General features: G+C 36.6%; 1 protein-coding gene across 1 annotated transcript in view; it reads right to left on the bottom strand.

Annotated features, from left to right (window-relative positions):
* Positions 1–15,727, bottom strand: part of PTPRK (protein tyrosine phosphatase receptor type K) — a 391,871-nt gene that overhangs the window by 24,967 nt on the left and 351,177 nt on the right. The window contains exons 14-16 of the mRNA XM_085217336.1: positions 11,437–11,575; positions 4,872–5,032; positions 2,770–2,805 (exon numbers count right to left, since the gene is read on the bottom strand). Of these exons, the coding sequence (XP_085073462.1) occupies positions 2,770–2,805; positions 4,872–5,032; positions 11,437–11,575 (336 nt within the window). The remainder of the gene's footprint in view (positions 1–2,769; positions 2,806–4,871; positions 5,033–11,436; positions 11,576–15,727) is intronic.

Genomic DNA, 15,727 nt, shown 5'->3' with positions numbered 1-15,727 from the left:
AAGTGAACAGAACATAAGAAATTTATTTCAGGACTATATTAGAAAATGACTAGAATAAAATGACATTAAAAGTTGTTAAAAACCTTCACAAATGAAAGCAGTTTTAAAAATATAAGGCCTACATTATGCTATCAATGTAATGATAGGGACTTGAAAAAAAAGCAAAATTGTCATACTAAGTTTGAGCTAATGTACACAGAATGGAGTGTGGTGTTAATAAGCTATAGGCGAAGAAAAAGAAATCTAGTACAGCTACTAATAACAGCTTCACACAAAATAAATCTGCCTCTAATTCAGAACCATACAATTTTGTTCATCTCTAAATAAAGCAGATGAAATTGTGATGCTGTTGTGTTGAGCCAAGGAAAGGTTATATGGAGAAGGAGCAAGCCAGGTGATCTCAACTATCCAACCCCTTCCACATGGCGTGCCCAGAAGGTTGCCTACCTCTCTTCACTGTCAGTCTCTGTAATGGAAAATATTACCGCTTCCAACTAGCACTGTTGTGCTTGTATTAGGAGACTATCATGCCCCATACACCATTACCAGGAGATAGAGATTTGAACAGGAATTGTTAAAATGTTCTTCTGTTCATGTCTTGTCCTTGCTGGTCAGAGCTGCCTGTGTCTGTGTCTGCCCCAAGGCAGTGACAGTGGACTGACTATTGCAGTGTGCTCACAGCCCAAATAAGCTATTAAAGGTAGTTTGCCTGTATCACTGAACAATACCTATGTAAATAGCGTGAGCTTGACATAAAGCTGAAGGATATGAAAAGTCATACAAGAATTTCAAGAAAAGACTCATTATTAAATGAATTTTAAGTCCACTGATCTTATTTGGTAAGTATTTAGAATCACTAAGTCTAACCCCTTGCACTTTCAGGAAACTGATATTTCACCTCTCTTCACAAACATCTTAAATCACCTGGTTACATTTCCATAGGTCTAAAGTGGACAGATGATTATAAATCTTCCTAGGCACTACCATACTTGATTGTTATTTTAGTTATGAGAATGTCATTTGCAACATTTTCAAAAGGAAGCAGAATATGGCTTGTAAATCTTCTACATTGTGAGTAGACACCCTCTTGACAAAGATGAGAAAGCTCTCACAAAGTAGCAGATAACGATTTGCTGTCAGTCTCAGAAGACAATTTAAATGAAGATCTGCAAAGGCTCTATCAATATTTTCACGTACAACTTGCATAGTGGAATAAAAAATACCTTGATTATATTGGATTTGATGTCAAAGTTATCTTGATTATTTGGGACAAATGCATACATTAATACAGTGAACTAAACAAAGAATGTAAGAGCTAGGAAAGGGAAGTAAAATATATCACTACAAAATGGACCAGTGGATTGGGTAATGATAGTTGGAATTTTAGCAGATAATTGAGTACAAGTCAGCAACATGAGCACAGAAAAAAGGACAAAATATGGTTCAGGTAGTAGTGAGTAGGGCATGTGGATACCTATTCCAGTCAACTTCAATTGAGACAGCTCCTAAAAACTGTACCTGATTTTGGGCACCACAATTCAAAAAATTTATCTATTGGTTGGAAAGTGTTCAGAGAAGAAGAGAGAAAAACTAGAAAACATTAACTATGAAATAATGAGTGAAAGAAGTGGGTTTAGTTCAACTGGAAGAGAGACAGTAGAGAACATAGGAACCATTTATTGTGTAAAAGACTGTTTTACAAGGACAAGAGTGTGTCAGTTCTCCTATCTTCTACGAGTCTCTCAAAAGGAAATTATTCAATCTCCAGCAATGAAGATTCAGTCTAGACAAGCCTAATTAGGAAAACTTGGAGTGAGTAGTAATGACACTCAGTTGTAACAGTCAGTTAATAATCATAGAATCATAGAATCTCCAAGGTTGGAACACACCCACAGGATCACACAGTCCAACTGTCCACCTATCACCAATACTTCTCACTAAACCATATTCCTCAACACAACGTCTAAATGTTCCCTGAACACCTCCAGGGTCAGTGACTCCACCACCTCCCAGGGCAGCCCTGACCATTCTTTCAGAGAAGTAGTATTTCCTAACGTCCAGTTAGGACGTAAGTAGTATTCGGTGAGAAAACTGAGTTTTGGTTGAAAATTTTTAGAAAAAGTAAGACAACCCATAGCCAGAAACAGTCTAGATCAGTCTAGAAAGTATACAAATCCATCTCAAGATAGAATAGGGATTAAATGTCTTTGCATTTTAGATTTAAATCTAATTCCTAAAAGAAGAGCTTTCAGCATTAGATATGGCATAGAAATAAACGGGTTGGCCACTCCCAACATCTGTTGTTCTTTTTAAGGCAATTATGAAGTTGAGAAGCTTACTAATTAAGGTCAACTGAGACATTTAATTAATACGGGGATATTTGTATAGAATGAGCAAACAAAGCATTCTTCTTGGATCTACAGAAACTTTTCCCTTTTCTATTTTTTTTTCCTTCTTATTACTCAGTTAGAAAACTGAGTTTTGGGTGCCAAGTAACACTGATACGGATCTGAATTTTTTACATGTGTCTTTTAAGAGAATTTTACTTTCACACGTTAGTTCATCTAAACTCAATTTGAATGCTTTGGGGAAAAAAGTTTCAGAACTTTCAATTTACCTATTTATTTATTCTTCAGATAGCACTGACTAGAAGTAATTTTGTGATAACAGCATAGCTATCTTTTACATAAAACAAGCTGTTTCAACGTTCAACCATGCAAGGAGATGAAACTCATGCAGGAATGGATAATGAAGGACTAGGGTCCTCACCTAACACAGCTGTCGGCACAAGTGGATCATTGGGCACTGCAGGAAAACAAAGCTCATGAAGAAATACATTACCTTCAAATTGTGTATTTTTAAGAATAAAAACAATATACTTTAAGAATAAAATGTCCAAGTGGTAACTAAATCCTATTAATTTTTTACAATAGGAAAACAGAATGAATACAGAGTTACAGAATGTATCCTGAATAAAAGAGAAGTGAAAGGTGGTGATTTTGGTTTCAGAAATGTAATGACAAAGAGATTCTTGCTGATATGAAATAAAGAAGATATTGCGTGCAATTTAGTTTTTGAAAGGGCTCCTCTTTCAATATTGTTCTTTTTCTTCACAATAAAGATTCATATTCATAGGCCCAGGTCTTTTCCTTTTAAATTAATTCTCTCATGTAATACTTGAATAGCATCTCAAAATAAAAAGGTATTCCTTCAAAAGACTTAGAAGTAATTTAAAAGAATTACATGCATATTTACAAGCTACTAGCTTTTTTTAATGCACAATAATAAAGATACTGCTTTTAATGAGTTTAAACCAGATACACAGATTTAACTGCTTGTACAAAATTCACAGAATTCATTCTTACAACTAGAACTGTGCACAGACATATATACTGTTTTGGATGGGAATGGCAGAATCCAAAATTAATTTTGTTCCAGTATGGAACAAAACATTAAAACATCTATAGCTCTGTGACAAAATGGAGCTCCAATTCTGAAGCAAATTGCCTAATAGTGTGTCTATAGCTGAAAGCCCGAAAACCGGAAAGGTTGTTTTTTAATTTGTTTGTATTTTTAACTTCAGAACATATAATGATCAGGAGAACTGAATCCTCCAACATCCCCAAAATCACACACCTAGGATGCTGGAAAAGTGTTATCTCAAACTCCTTTGCCAGTCAACTAGGTCAGCTACTGTGGCCGGGCCTTGTGGACTCATGACTTCAGGTCAGTTCATCCAGAAGGCTGCCCAAGTGCCTGGCAGTCCTGCTCAGTATAAACCACGTAGGTTCCTGATGGATACTTTGTCCAGGATCTACAATAACAGCCCAAATTGAACTGTCTTTGTAAAGCTGTCTCCACAAATTTCAATGCCATTAAGACATCAAACTTTGGAGAATTTTCAAACAGTTCTAGCCAAAACAGCACAAAACCTCACAGGCTGGTACTATTATAATTGGTTATGAGACACCTTAAATGTTAGCACTCTGCAGTTTTGCAGTTTGGTAAGCCTCAATAAACTAAGCAATAATCCTTCTCCAAACTCCATTTCCCTTAAAACAATCAGGAAAAAAATTTACAGCCTTAAGGGATGCATTTTGCTGAAGCACGAAAAGCAGTGTGGGAGGTGGGAGAAGGGGTGCTATGCCCAAATGACAGAAAATTCAGAAGCAGCTCAGACTTCAGACCTGTTTAAAACCAAATCCATGGTGCTATGGAGTCAGATTCCTGCCAGCTCCAAGGCAGAACTAGTTTAGAGACAAAGTTAGTGGAGTGTCTTGTTTTTGTGTGTGCCATGCTGCAGATGCTGGAAGGCAGGCAAGGCTGGACTTTCAGTTGTAACTACAACCCAGACTCTTAACAGTCAGAAGCTAAAACTGTCAAATTTTGTCAAAATAAAGCATCTGGCAAGTCTACAACAAAGAAATACAAATATAGAGCAAATCTGTTGATGTATTAACAGGCTTTTCCCTAAATTTCACAAACAGCCATGAAATTTGTCAATGTTTCCTTCTGTTATAATGTCCTTTCTGCCAAAAGAAAGAATATTTTTTGGACCTCATATTATTATTCATTACAGACATGGTGTTATGCAGTAATATTTAACATTTTAGTATAAAATATCCTCAGAAAGGAAAACTATTTCAGAATTTAATTGAGACATTTCAGGAATGTAATTTTTCCCTGAGACCAGTATCTGAAACTACACGAAAATATTTAAACAATTGGCCATACATCACCTAAGGATAACATGTGAATGTTCCTACTCAACATCCCTTTGCGTTTACTGGTCCTCCTAGAAAGCCTAGAGCTTAGAATAATTTTCCTAAAAAACAAGTAGAATACCTATAGAAGAAAATCAAATTACTTACATCTGGGGCTGAAGTTATGAGAGTCCATAAATGTGATTGAAAGGGGATCCTCTGCATGCAAGGTGCTCTGGTCAGCGTAGCTTCTATCCATCGCATTCACCATGTGTGTCATCTCCTGACGGGTGGTCCCCATGGCATCCTTGCGCTTCTTTGCAAGTTTGCTGCCCAGCCAAAAAAAAACACCCATACCACCTTAATATTTGATGAATACTGATGTCTACAACAACAATTATCTATAATCCAAGTGACAGAGGAGTTTGACTGGTTTTCCTATATAAGCCTTTGCCGGTATGAAATTGATAAAACTACGTACCTTGCTATAAAAGAGTTATGATGGCATGTTTTAGATACACACACAAATGCTGTAATTAAAGTTCTAACTTCTGTACCCTGATCATATTTTTTCCTGCAGAGTAATTACACTAATATAAACAAATTAGAGAATATAATTACATTTTAACTGAAATGATAAATAAGAAGCATCTGTGCATGCAGTTCTATCAACCATCTCCATTTAAATCTGTGTTTTGATTTTATAAATGGATAATTAATTCCTCTTGCTTTCCATGTTAAGAAGAAATCATTTATCTTTCTAAATGACTCCGTTAGTCAAAAAACCACACTAAGAAATAAAAAGAGAAATACAATTATTCAAGATCAATTCATATTACCTTTTATGCTAGAAGTTGTTCCTCACATTCAGTATATAAGACACAACATGATACCACCGTCTTTGCTCTTGATACCAAAATTTTGTTCTTTAAAAAACAAAAAGTCCCCCACTCTCATCATTCTACATGAAGTTTGGGAATATCTCACATCTTGATATTAACAGCCTTACTCTGTATCAAAGCAAAGCTGTTAGCAATCTAACCTGTGAAACTAACCCTTCAAAATTAACAGGTAGTATCCTTAAAGGGACATTTTCTCCTTTGGATGAAGACCTGAAAGGAATATCCATTCTGAAGTCCTCAGAGACAGATGGAAGTAGATGCTACATTTTAATTATCACTTTAAGACTACTCTTAATAGAGTAGCACAAAGTCTGTGAAACAGCATGAAATGTAGTTTAGATTTTTAGGAATCTGTAACATACACTGAATTGTTTTGTAATCTTAATATTTTCTTCCTGTTTTCAACCGAAGCTGTGATAGCAATTTAAAGAGAGCCAACCTGCTTCTTTGCATGAATCTGATGTTATGTGGGAGAAACACAATCATCAATGAAAATATCACACTCTCAAAAGAATATATATTTAAAGCACAGCATAACTTCACGAGTTTTTTTTTCTATAAACAATCATATGAGATATCCTGGTAAGTGTTTGTACAGTGCTTATCCTATATTTCTCTAAATAAGAGGACATCAGTGGAAATTATCAATTCATGTAGATCTTAAGTCCTGGGAAAACCCACCACAAATATCCTATACCATTCTCCCTAGGGAAAGGAGCACTTCATGTCTCGCATACTTTCTTCCTCAGTGTTAGAAGACCGCTTTTCCAAGCTAATAGTCTTAGTTTGCAGTAAGGGGCTACACAAAGTAGACTACACAGAGACAAAGCACACCTCAGAGTAACCAAGTTCCTTCATTAATCAGACTTATCTTAGATCTTTTTCCTTTTTTCTGTTTTTCCCCCTCTCTTTCACTATTTGTCTAGTCGGTTAATTACAATCAGAATCCCAAAGATGGGCTCTAAATATATAATTTTTCACCTTGTGGTGTACATGAGAATTCTGTTTATTTTAGTTGTTCGGTGAAAAGTAAAAAAAAAACAAAGCAAAAACAACCCAGAAAACTGAAAAAGTGACAGCTAGACGCCTTATTTTATCTTTTCTCCAGACATTCATGTTTACTTAAAAAAAGCTGGTTTAAACAATACTCTGGTTGAACAAATGTTTTAAGCGCATCAGAACTTTCAGGTGTGAAACTATTTGAGCTCTATAACTGGTTCCCAATGCTATCAAAGCTTTTGCAAAACTGGCATTTCTAGATCAGACTTTTTATTTATTTATTTATTTTTAAAGTTTCAAAGCCTTTCAGATATTCTCCATACACTGAAGATTGCATTTTTCTAAAGCCACCTCAGGAATGGAACAAAAAGACTATTACGTCTTGTCTGTCGACTGCATTAAGCTCTCCTTTGAAGAATCACTTTGTAACAAAACTTGCTAGCTATGCTAAACAAATCAACAGCTATTAAGCTTTCAAGTTATTAGCTTATTACAGAAACAAGGTTTATAATTCTTATGCTCTGCTTTGACTTCTAAAAAGGCCTATTGTGTTCTAGTATTGCTGCTCAATGTAGGACAGTTTTATTGTTTAACAGCTCCTAATTCCCCCTGGGCTTGATTTTTTTTCCCTCTCTTCCATATGCAATCTATGCTTGATGATAGTTAAGCAAATCACTGTGCAGCACTGGAGGCTGAACTGCAAGTGATTCTCATTACACGCTGAAGATTCCGTGGCCCGAACCTGTGCAGGTGTTGGTGAAGGGGAGCTTGAAGGGAAAAGTGCTCAATCCTACTGTGGAACTGCACAGTTAATTATCTCTAGCTGAAGCAACTGTTATTTAACAAGGAAATTAAAATTCATCACAATATACCAGAGAATGGTAGTTAGCTGAAGTCAACAAATCTGCTTAAAAATGTGGAAGAGCATCACTATCAGACACAGCAGCCATCAGAGGACTGGAGTGCACTCTTTGATCCCTCTCTGAAATCAAGGGCTTTCTGCATAACTTCAAAAATAAGAATGCATTTTCTTGGTCACAGTCAAAACCATTGCAGCCCTCAGAAAAACTCACTTGGTCAACACCACATAGAAAAATGTTAATTTTACTTCAGTGAAGCAAAATCTTATTCAAACCTTTGTCATACAGTGAGATCCACACTTTAAAATCTGTCTGTAAAGCTCTCGATAAGCCAGTAGGCAAAGGCTTCGTTACAGAAACATATTTCTGTAAAAAAGATTAATAAAAATCTCCAATGTTCCTAGCATTGGAACAGAGGTGCTGCTCTCCCAAGGGTAGGGCACTGACTTGTTTATAAAGGGCTGGCACTCATGCATTTATGAAGGAGAAGTGGTGCATAGGACCACTTCTGACCTGATATGTTACGAAAGAACACTTGTGATTTATAAGCACAGGACTCTATCTAGGAAATGGGAAAGGAGATTTTTTTTCTTAGTGTGATGCATCACTGTGAATCATAATGCAAATTAAATTATGATTACAATAAACTGACACTCATGGGAAAAACTAGCAAAAAGCAAAAGTGTCAATATACAGTTAGAAATACAATATCCCTTTAAAAAAAAAAAAGCAGGGAGTAACAAAAACCAAGAAAGCACATTTTCAAGCCTGAGAATAAGGTGAAATCACTATCAATAAAACTTTAGGAAAATTATAAAGACTTTTTCTTTTTTTAAAAAGGGATACTGCATCATTAAAACATGTAAAATAGTAAGTCACCCGTATTCTACTTACAGATAGTAGGAGTAAGAATAGTAGCTCCTCCTGGCAAGCAAATCACAGACAGTGGAAAAAGAGAAGCAATGGTGAATGAAAAGCGTGACTCTGTCACATTCAATAAAGCAGAGAAATGTGCGTTTAAAAAAAAATTGAAAAATTCATGTTTCTTTGGTTAGCATTTCAACTTGCTCATGCACAAATTAGCCTTACTTTGCCATGCAATTAAAAAAAAATACGCTAGCATATAAAAATGATTGTTGTTTTTAGAAAGATCACTTGAGAAAATTACATGCTGAGGTTTCATTTATTGCCAAAAAATTTGAAAATTAAATGGATTGTGTACTTTCAACATGCAGTTCAGCATAATATAATGATTACCACCTAAATGTCATGACAAATGAACAGCTGTGTACAAGTCTTGTGCAGTAAATATGTGTTTTACTTTTCAGTTACAAAAATAAAGATGGCATTAATAAATACATTTAAGCAGAAAACAAGTTTCATGTCATTTAATTTGACATCGTTATTGGTACACAGGTGTAGATATATATGTTTGCATACATATTATATGTAGCTATATGAGTACACACATAATAGAGAACGTACAGATATGTGTGTACTGACATATGTACCACACATTTCCTGAATGCAAACATATGTCTGATTTTAAAATCTTACAATTGAAAATGCTGATGTATTCATGCTAAGCATTAAGAATATGGAAGGGAAACAAATGGAAGGAAATGAAGAACGTTTGGAGATAGTCCAACAGTGATTTGAAAAAGAAACAAAAAACAAAAAACAAAAATGGCATTGCTTGTTAAAGATGCAGTATCCCTTTTCTTAGTTGGTTTGATGACTCCAGTAAAACTCTGTACGAGCTCTTAAGAGCTTAATTCAGTAAAACTTCAAACCAATTTGCACAAAATGATCAGGCGAAGCCCATGAACAAAACTGCTTAGTACTCTATTTTTCTATAAAATGTAATGCTGCATTTAATCCGATTTAGATAGCTATGGCAGGGCACAAGGCTTAATAAAGCAATGAAAATGCAGAAACCGTTGTTTTATTGATGTTTCTGTGAAATAAGTTGAGGTCAATTCAGGTACCAAAAGGGATACTACATAATGGATCAGCAAATATGTACACTACAGCAGATGAATAAAACTGATCAGTTTTCAGCCCCACACTCTAACTGATGTGTGCTTATGTATGTGTGAATGTGTCAGTGTTGGTACCGCTGCTCCTGGCTTTGTTATACGGATGGACCTGGCTCACTAGATGGACTGAACTCACTCAGGTATGTAACCTGAGACCTTGACTAAAGCTGAAATTAAAACAGTGGTCCACTTTTCCTAAAGGGGGGGACTGACACTCCTACAAAATATGTGACAGACAACCAATTAAACTATCACGAAGAAAAATGACCAGACACTAAAGATTTATTAATCAGGCTTATTTCTCACCTATTTTTAATACAGAATAGTACAGGAGCTATTTCTTTTGTTACCTGCAGAACTAGCCAAACCCATGTGGAAGTGACTGACAGTACAGAGTAACAGACAGTCTCACACACGCACACACACAGGCATCTATTAAACACCAGGGGAGCACTGCAGCACACAGCCAGGAGCTGATATTCCTCAGCACATCTCTCACAATGATGATAGAAAATAAGAGATTTATTCCTGAAAGCTGAAAAACAACTTCTTGTTGGTTTTGTTCTTCAAAAGTTGTGTAAATAAAGAAAATTGCCTGACTGTGTGTCTTTTTTTTTGGTAGTGATGAGTTGGATCTTTTGCATATGTGTTAATTCTCAACCACAGAGTAAACAACAGAGAAAAGTAAAAGCACTTTTGGGAAAAATCACGTATGTAGCTAACTAACACAGAACACTGTAAGCATACCTAATGTTTCTAATGCAGACGTTTCTTCTCCAAGTTATATATCTCCAGGGATAATTGTAAAGAGGCAATAAATTAAAAAAATCTAATGGAAACCAGTGATTATAACATATAGAATGATCTTAGGCACAATTGTAATGTTTTCTTACTCTTTAAAAATAATAGAAAGCTGTACTTCAGAGGAACATTTGAAACATTCACGAATATACCCTTCATCAAGGATTCTAAGGAGGGAAAGGGAAGGCAGCACACAAACACCTGGAAGACAAAGGTCTCATTCTATGCAGGAGCGATCTGCACACCAGGAAGGGGACAGGCTGGGGAAAGGGCAAACAGAGAGGAGGAATTTCTATTGGGGAGCTACGGTGCTACGACTACAGATTTACAGAGCCACATTATGAACTTTTATGTCAGGTTAAAAGAGTTGCAACTACTGGGGAGCGAACACTCTTAAAAAGCGCCCGAGCAGCGCTGGAGCAGCAGCTCACACTCAGCAGCAGCAGCGCGCTGTGCCGAGCTCTCGTGTTACAGTTCCCGCAGATGGCGCTATTGCTTATTGTCTAAGAAAGCACTAAAAAATTAAAATTCATTCAGATTAATACACTTTTAAACAATTTCATGCACTAAGGAGTCACTAGATAATTTTACAGTGATGTGGTATGACTTTTAAGAAAAAACTAGGTTTACAAGAGCATAAACAGAGGTATAAAATTACATTATTTTGCAAGTTGGATAATATGAGGATACAAACAACTCATTAGAGCTGCATATGGCAAATCAAATTCATTAGCTGATTACAACATAAAAAGTGCACTAAGTTACTCTTTTTATTTTTCTTCTTCATAAATAAGACCCATTAATTTCAATTCCACCCATTCTAATATTCTGTACGTTCCTCCAAGTGCAACTTAAAACTACCCAGAAATGAGTAGGTTTGAGAAAATGTGTAGTTATCGTATCCCAAATATCAAATAAAACACTCTTTAAGCCCATCACAAGAACCGAGGAAAAAAAACCAAACAAACAAATAATCCAACAGGAAATACAATGAACTCATTCAAAAGCTGATGTGAGCTACTGGGCCCTAGGCTACTTATTTATTTATTTATCTAAAGACCTGTAAAAAAATTCCTTTTAGTCATTGTTTGATATAGAGGAAAAAGCAAATAATCACAAATCATTTTCTTACCTTTTTTTTACGATTAATACGACAACAAGGAGAAGCAGGATGAATACCAGAATTCCAGCACTTATTCCTGCTATTTTCACCACCCGATCTGTCTGCTTTGCTGGATCTGGAATCACCTCAGGTTCTTCTGTTGCTGCTGCTAAATTAATAAAAAAATAAGTTGCTTATATTGGTAAGTACTAGAGACATGAAAATTAACGTTGATGATAATCTCCAAATCTGTGCTCATACAGAAACCAGAATACAGACACATGTATTGTGTTTACACACCTACATACATATATATAGAGATTTATGTACTTCAATCAATATGCAATACAAATCTGCAAAGTCTGTAAGTGACTATGTGTTTGTATACAGGTGTGTATATGTAATTTTGCATGTACAGAAGTGTTGTACACATCTGGGTTTACAAAGCAGAAGTGCATTTTTACAATCTATCAAATGAATCACCCCACTGTTAGTTTTACAGATACTAAATATGGAATATTTAACATGAAATAGCAAGATTATATAACTTCCAAAGAGTAAATCAACCTGCTGCCAGCACCTTACACAGTGTAGTCCTTTTCTCTTACACACTGTTTCAGTTCACCTTTGCTGAATAATTCTCCAAGGAGCACCTAGTCTGAGTTCTGCATTCTATACCATAAATCCATTTTATTGTAAGTGTGGCTTGAAGTTTTGATTCTCCCCATAAAGCCATCCACAAATCCAAGCCTAGATTCAGCAACAGTTTTATTTCTGTGTATAAAAAAAAAAAAAAAAATCACTGTTCTACACACAGAGATGAAGTCATTCTGCAATTCAGTTGAGCAGGCTGAGGCCACAGGTTACAGCAGAGAGGAAAGCAGAATATTTCAATGTGCACAGCTATTCGGTCTACACCTTTCTGCATCACAGTCTAGTGTACAAAGGATCAGGAACATGGGATTTTTCAGCCCGGTGGAAATATCAAAAAGTATAAATAAGTTTCAGCTGGGGGTAAAATCCCATGAGGTGTTTACTTGCAAAACAGCAAATAGCTTCTCAGTTTCCTGATTCCTTCTTTCTAACTCCGTGGGGTTAATGCTTTGTCTTTCCCCTGCTCCCAGAGCGAATGTGAGCTCGCTCTCTCTCCCTCTGATCAGTTCTCTCTCCTTCTCCAAATGGCACACACGCAGCAGATGCCACTTAACCTCTCCCCTCTCACAGCAGTCGCATGTGAGGTATTTACAAGTCACTGGTAACATCATGTGTACATCGTTACACACAAAACAGCCTTTATGTTGGAACTGAAATGCTTCTCAGGAAATGAACAAAACCAAAAAGAATGATAAACTAGGTAAAGCCCCCCCAGAGAAAGACTGTAATTCCCTCAAGAGCTAGACTCAAGTTTCTCTCAGAAAATCACTGGAGTTGAGATCTGGGGTGAGTACAACCCAATACTTTCTGATTTTAGCCACATTACTCATAACACTTCAATTTGGATTTCCTGTGCAGGAAGACATTTTAGGAAGAGACGGAAGGATCGGGTAGTATTAAAAAAATCATTTTTTATTACTTGCTTGTGTACCTGCATCTCAGCAGTATCTGAATCACTCACTAACACCTTATTCTCAGGTAAGAACATGCTGACTTCCAGACAGCCCTGCAAAAGCCAGGCAGACAGTGAGAAACCTGGCAGTGCTTTAAGCTTAAGATTTCATCACCATAATAATCTTTCTCTCATACAGCTTGAATTCTGTCCACTGAGACATATGAAATGCATCATAGAATCATTAAGGTTGGAAAAGACCTCTAAGGTCATCTAATCCAAACATCCACCTACCACCAATACTGCCCACTAGACCACAGCCCTGAGTATTTCCTTCTCCTTAAATACCTGCAGGGATGGTGATTCCACCAATTCCCCGGAAAACATGTTCCAATGTCCAAACACTCTTTCTGAGAAGAAATTCATCCTCATATCCAATCTGAACCTCTCTTGGTGCAATTTGAAGCCATTTCCTCTTGTTCTATCACTGTTACCTGGGAGAAGTGGCAGACCCCCATCTCACCACAATTTCCTTTCAGGTAGTTGCAGAGAGTGATAAGGTCTCCACTAAGCCTTCTCTTCTTCAAACTAAACAATCCCAGTTCCCTCAGTTGTTCCTCATAAGACTTGTGCTCCAGACCCCTCATAAACTTTGTTGCCCTTCTCTGAAACGCTCCAGGGCCTCAGTGTCTTGTAGAGATGGGCCCAAAACTCAACACAGCACTCAAAGTGCATCCTCATTACAGCTGAGCACAGGGGGACAATCATTCTGTGTTCTTGCTGATTGCACTATTTCTGATACAAACTAGGTTTGCCATTGGCTTTCTTGGCCCCCTAGGTACACTCACTGCTGGCTTAATTTCTGCAAAGCATCTATCAGCACGTACAGATGTCTTCCTTTGGTGCAGTTTTCCTGCTACTTTGACTCAAGCTTATAGTGATGCATAGGATTGTTGTGACCCTTCCCCTCTGCATAAATACATGTCATAAATACACGTCCATATTCCCAGTGGACTCAATACTGGATATTTTTTGTATTATATGTTGTTGAGGTATCTCGGGCAAGAGTCAGAGTGAGGAAAGTGATGTGTGTAGCTGCATATACACAACACACACACACAGGCTAGAGCTAGTGCCATATAACCATATGATGCCATCTAAAAGGACGTGCTAGAGATAATTTTTAGTGTGGAATTAAAAGGTGTTCACAATTCTAAACACTTATAACTCACCAACATGATTCACTGAGTTGGATATAGTGAACATGAATGAACATTTGATAAGCAGCAGAGTCAAAAAATGAATCAGTAGAATCAAAACATCATTGAAAGCTGAACTATAAATGGCTTTATTTAGGAATGGAAAAAAAACTTCGTTCATATATGGAACACTGAGAAACAACAAGGACATGGGAAGGGTGGACAGTGAGAATACTGGAGCACAGCAGTAGCTGTGGGGTTTGGAGTCACCATGAGTACCAAAGGAGTGTAGCTGAGAAGCACTGAGCACACAATGAGAAACATTGCTCAAGCTGCAGAACAAGAATAGCCTGCACAAGAGATTTAGTTGTGTGGATGGATGGAGATTTGAGGCCCCGTCTCTGAGACATTTCAAAACACAAATCACAAGAACTGGATGTGACCTAAACGTGCATTTTGAAAGCCACAGACTCAAAGATCTATCCAAAGCACACACTTTGAACGACATAAGGATGATGGTATTTCCACAGCAGTATTAATGAGAGATGAGAGAGTAAAGGGAAGTGATTAAGAGACCTATCTCAGCTTCTCTGCAGAAAGATATGACAGTTGAATTTGGATACTCAGTAACTGTTCCAAATGTAGTTTTCTGTCCATGTACTTAGAATAATGACAGGGAATCAGAAGGATATCAACTGCTTGTCCATTTATTCTCGTTTCTTTACACAAATGGGTTTGAAATACGAGACAGTAACTCATTCTGTTGACTTTAATACTGTTCAGGAGACAAAGCTGCTGCCCACTGGAAACATACGAAAGAGTCCTAAATTAGGGGAGAAAAATTATACTAAATAGTCTTAGGCTAGGCATGCATGTACCAATGGTTGAGTGCCATATACCCAAAACATTGAAATTCACTGGCAAAATGCTATCCTTCTCTCTTGTATCAACAATGAAATTCCTTTTGATGTAAATGAAGCCAGGATTATTACATGTATGTTTTCAGCCACAGATAATATATACATTCTCTAACTAATGATAAGTTTAGAGATTATATGAAAGTAATTACAGATATAAATTTCTGCAATATATTACATGTATTTGCACTGTGTGCACATCTTTTTAGTATTCTGAGAAAGCCATTGAATGTAGCATAGTATCCTTTAATGACATTCAGAAATTTGAAAGCTTTACATATTATTTTTGTTTTAATTTTGATATTTTATTGATTTATTTCTCCTATTGCCTCTGCTATAAGAAAGCAATTGTACAAGCAGTCAGACATATGTAAGAGGAATATGAAAGGAAATAAAAATACACAGGGAATTTTAAAAATTCTGTATACATAACTGTGTTAATTAGGAGATGCTGAAGCAGCAATGTTCCCGTAACTGTGGTAAGGCTGCACATTTTGATGTACTAAGAGCATACAAAGACTTGCCATAACAATGCAGCCCTGCCAGAGACAAAGAACCATATGAGTGTACAGCAAAACTGCAGTGACTTGTGTGAACTTACACATATAAACACAAAGAAAGAAAACAGAGAAACCTTGTGTTTGTTTTAACCCCCCACT

This window comes from Meleagris gallopavo, chromosome 2, assembly GCF_905368555.1.
Source record: "Meleagris gallopavo chromosome 2, MGAL_WU_HG_1.1, whole genome shotgun sequence".
Lineage (NCBI taxonomy): Eukaryota > Metazoa > Chordata > Aves > Galliformes > Phasianidae > Meleagris > Meleagris gallopavo.
This window is presented reverse-complemented; position numbering and strand designations above follow the sequence as displayed.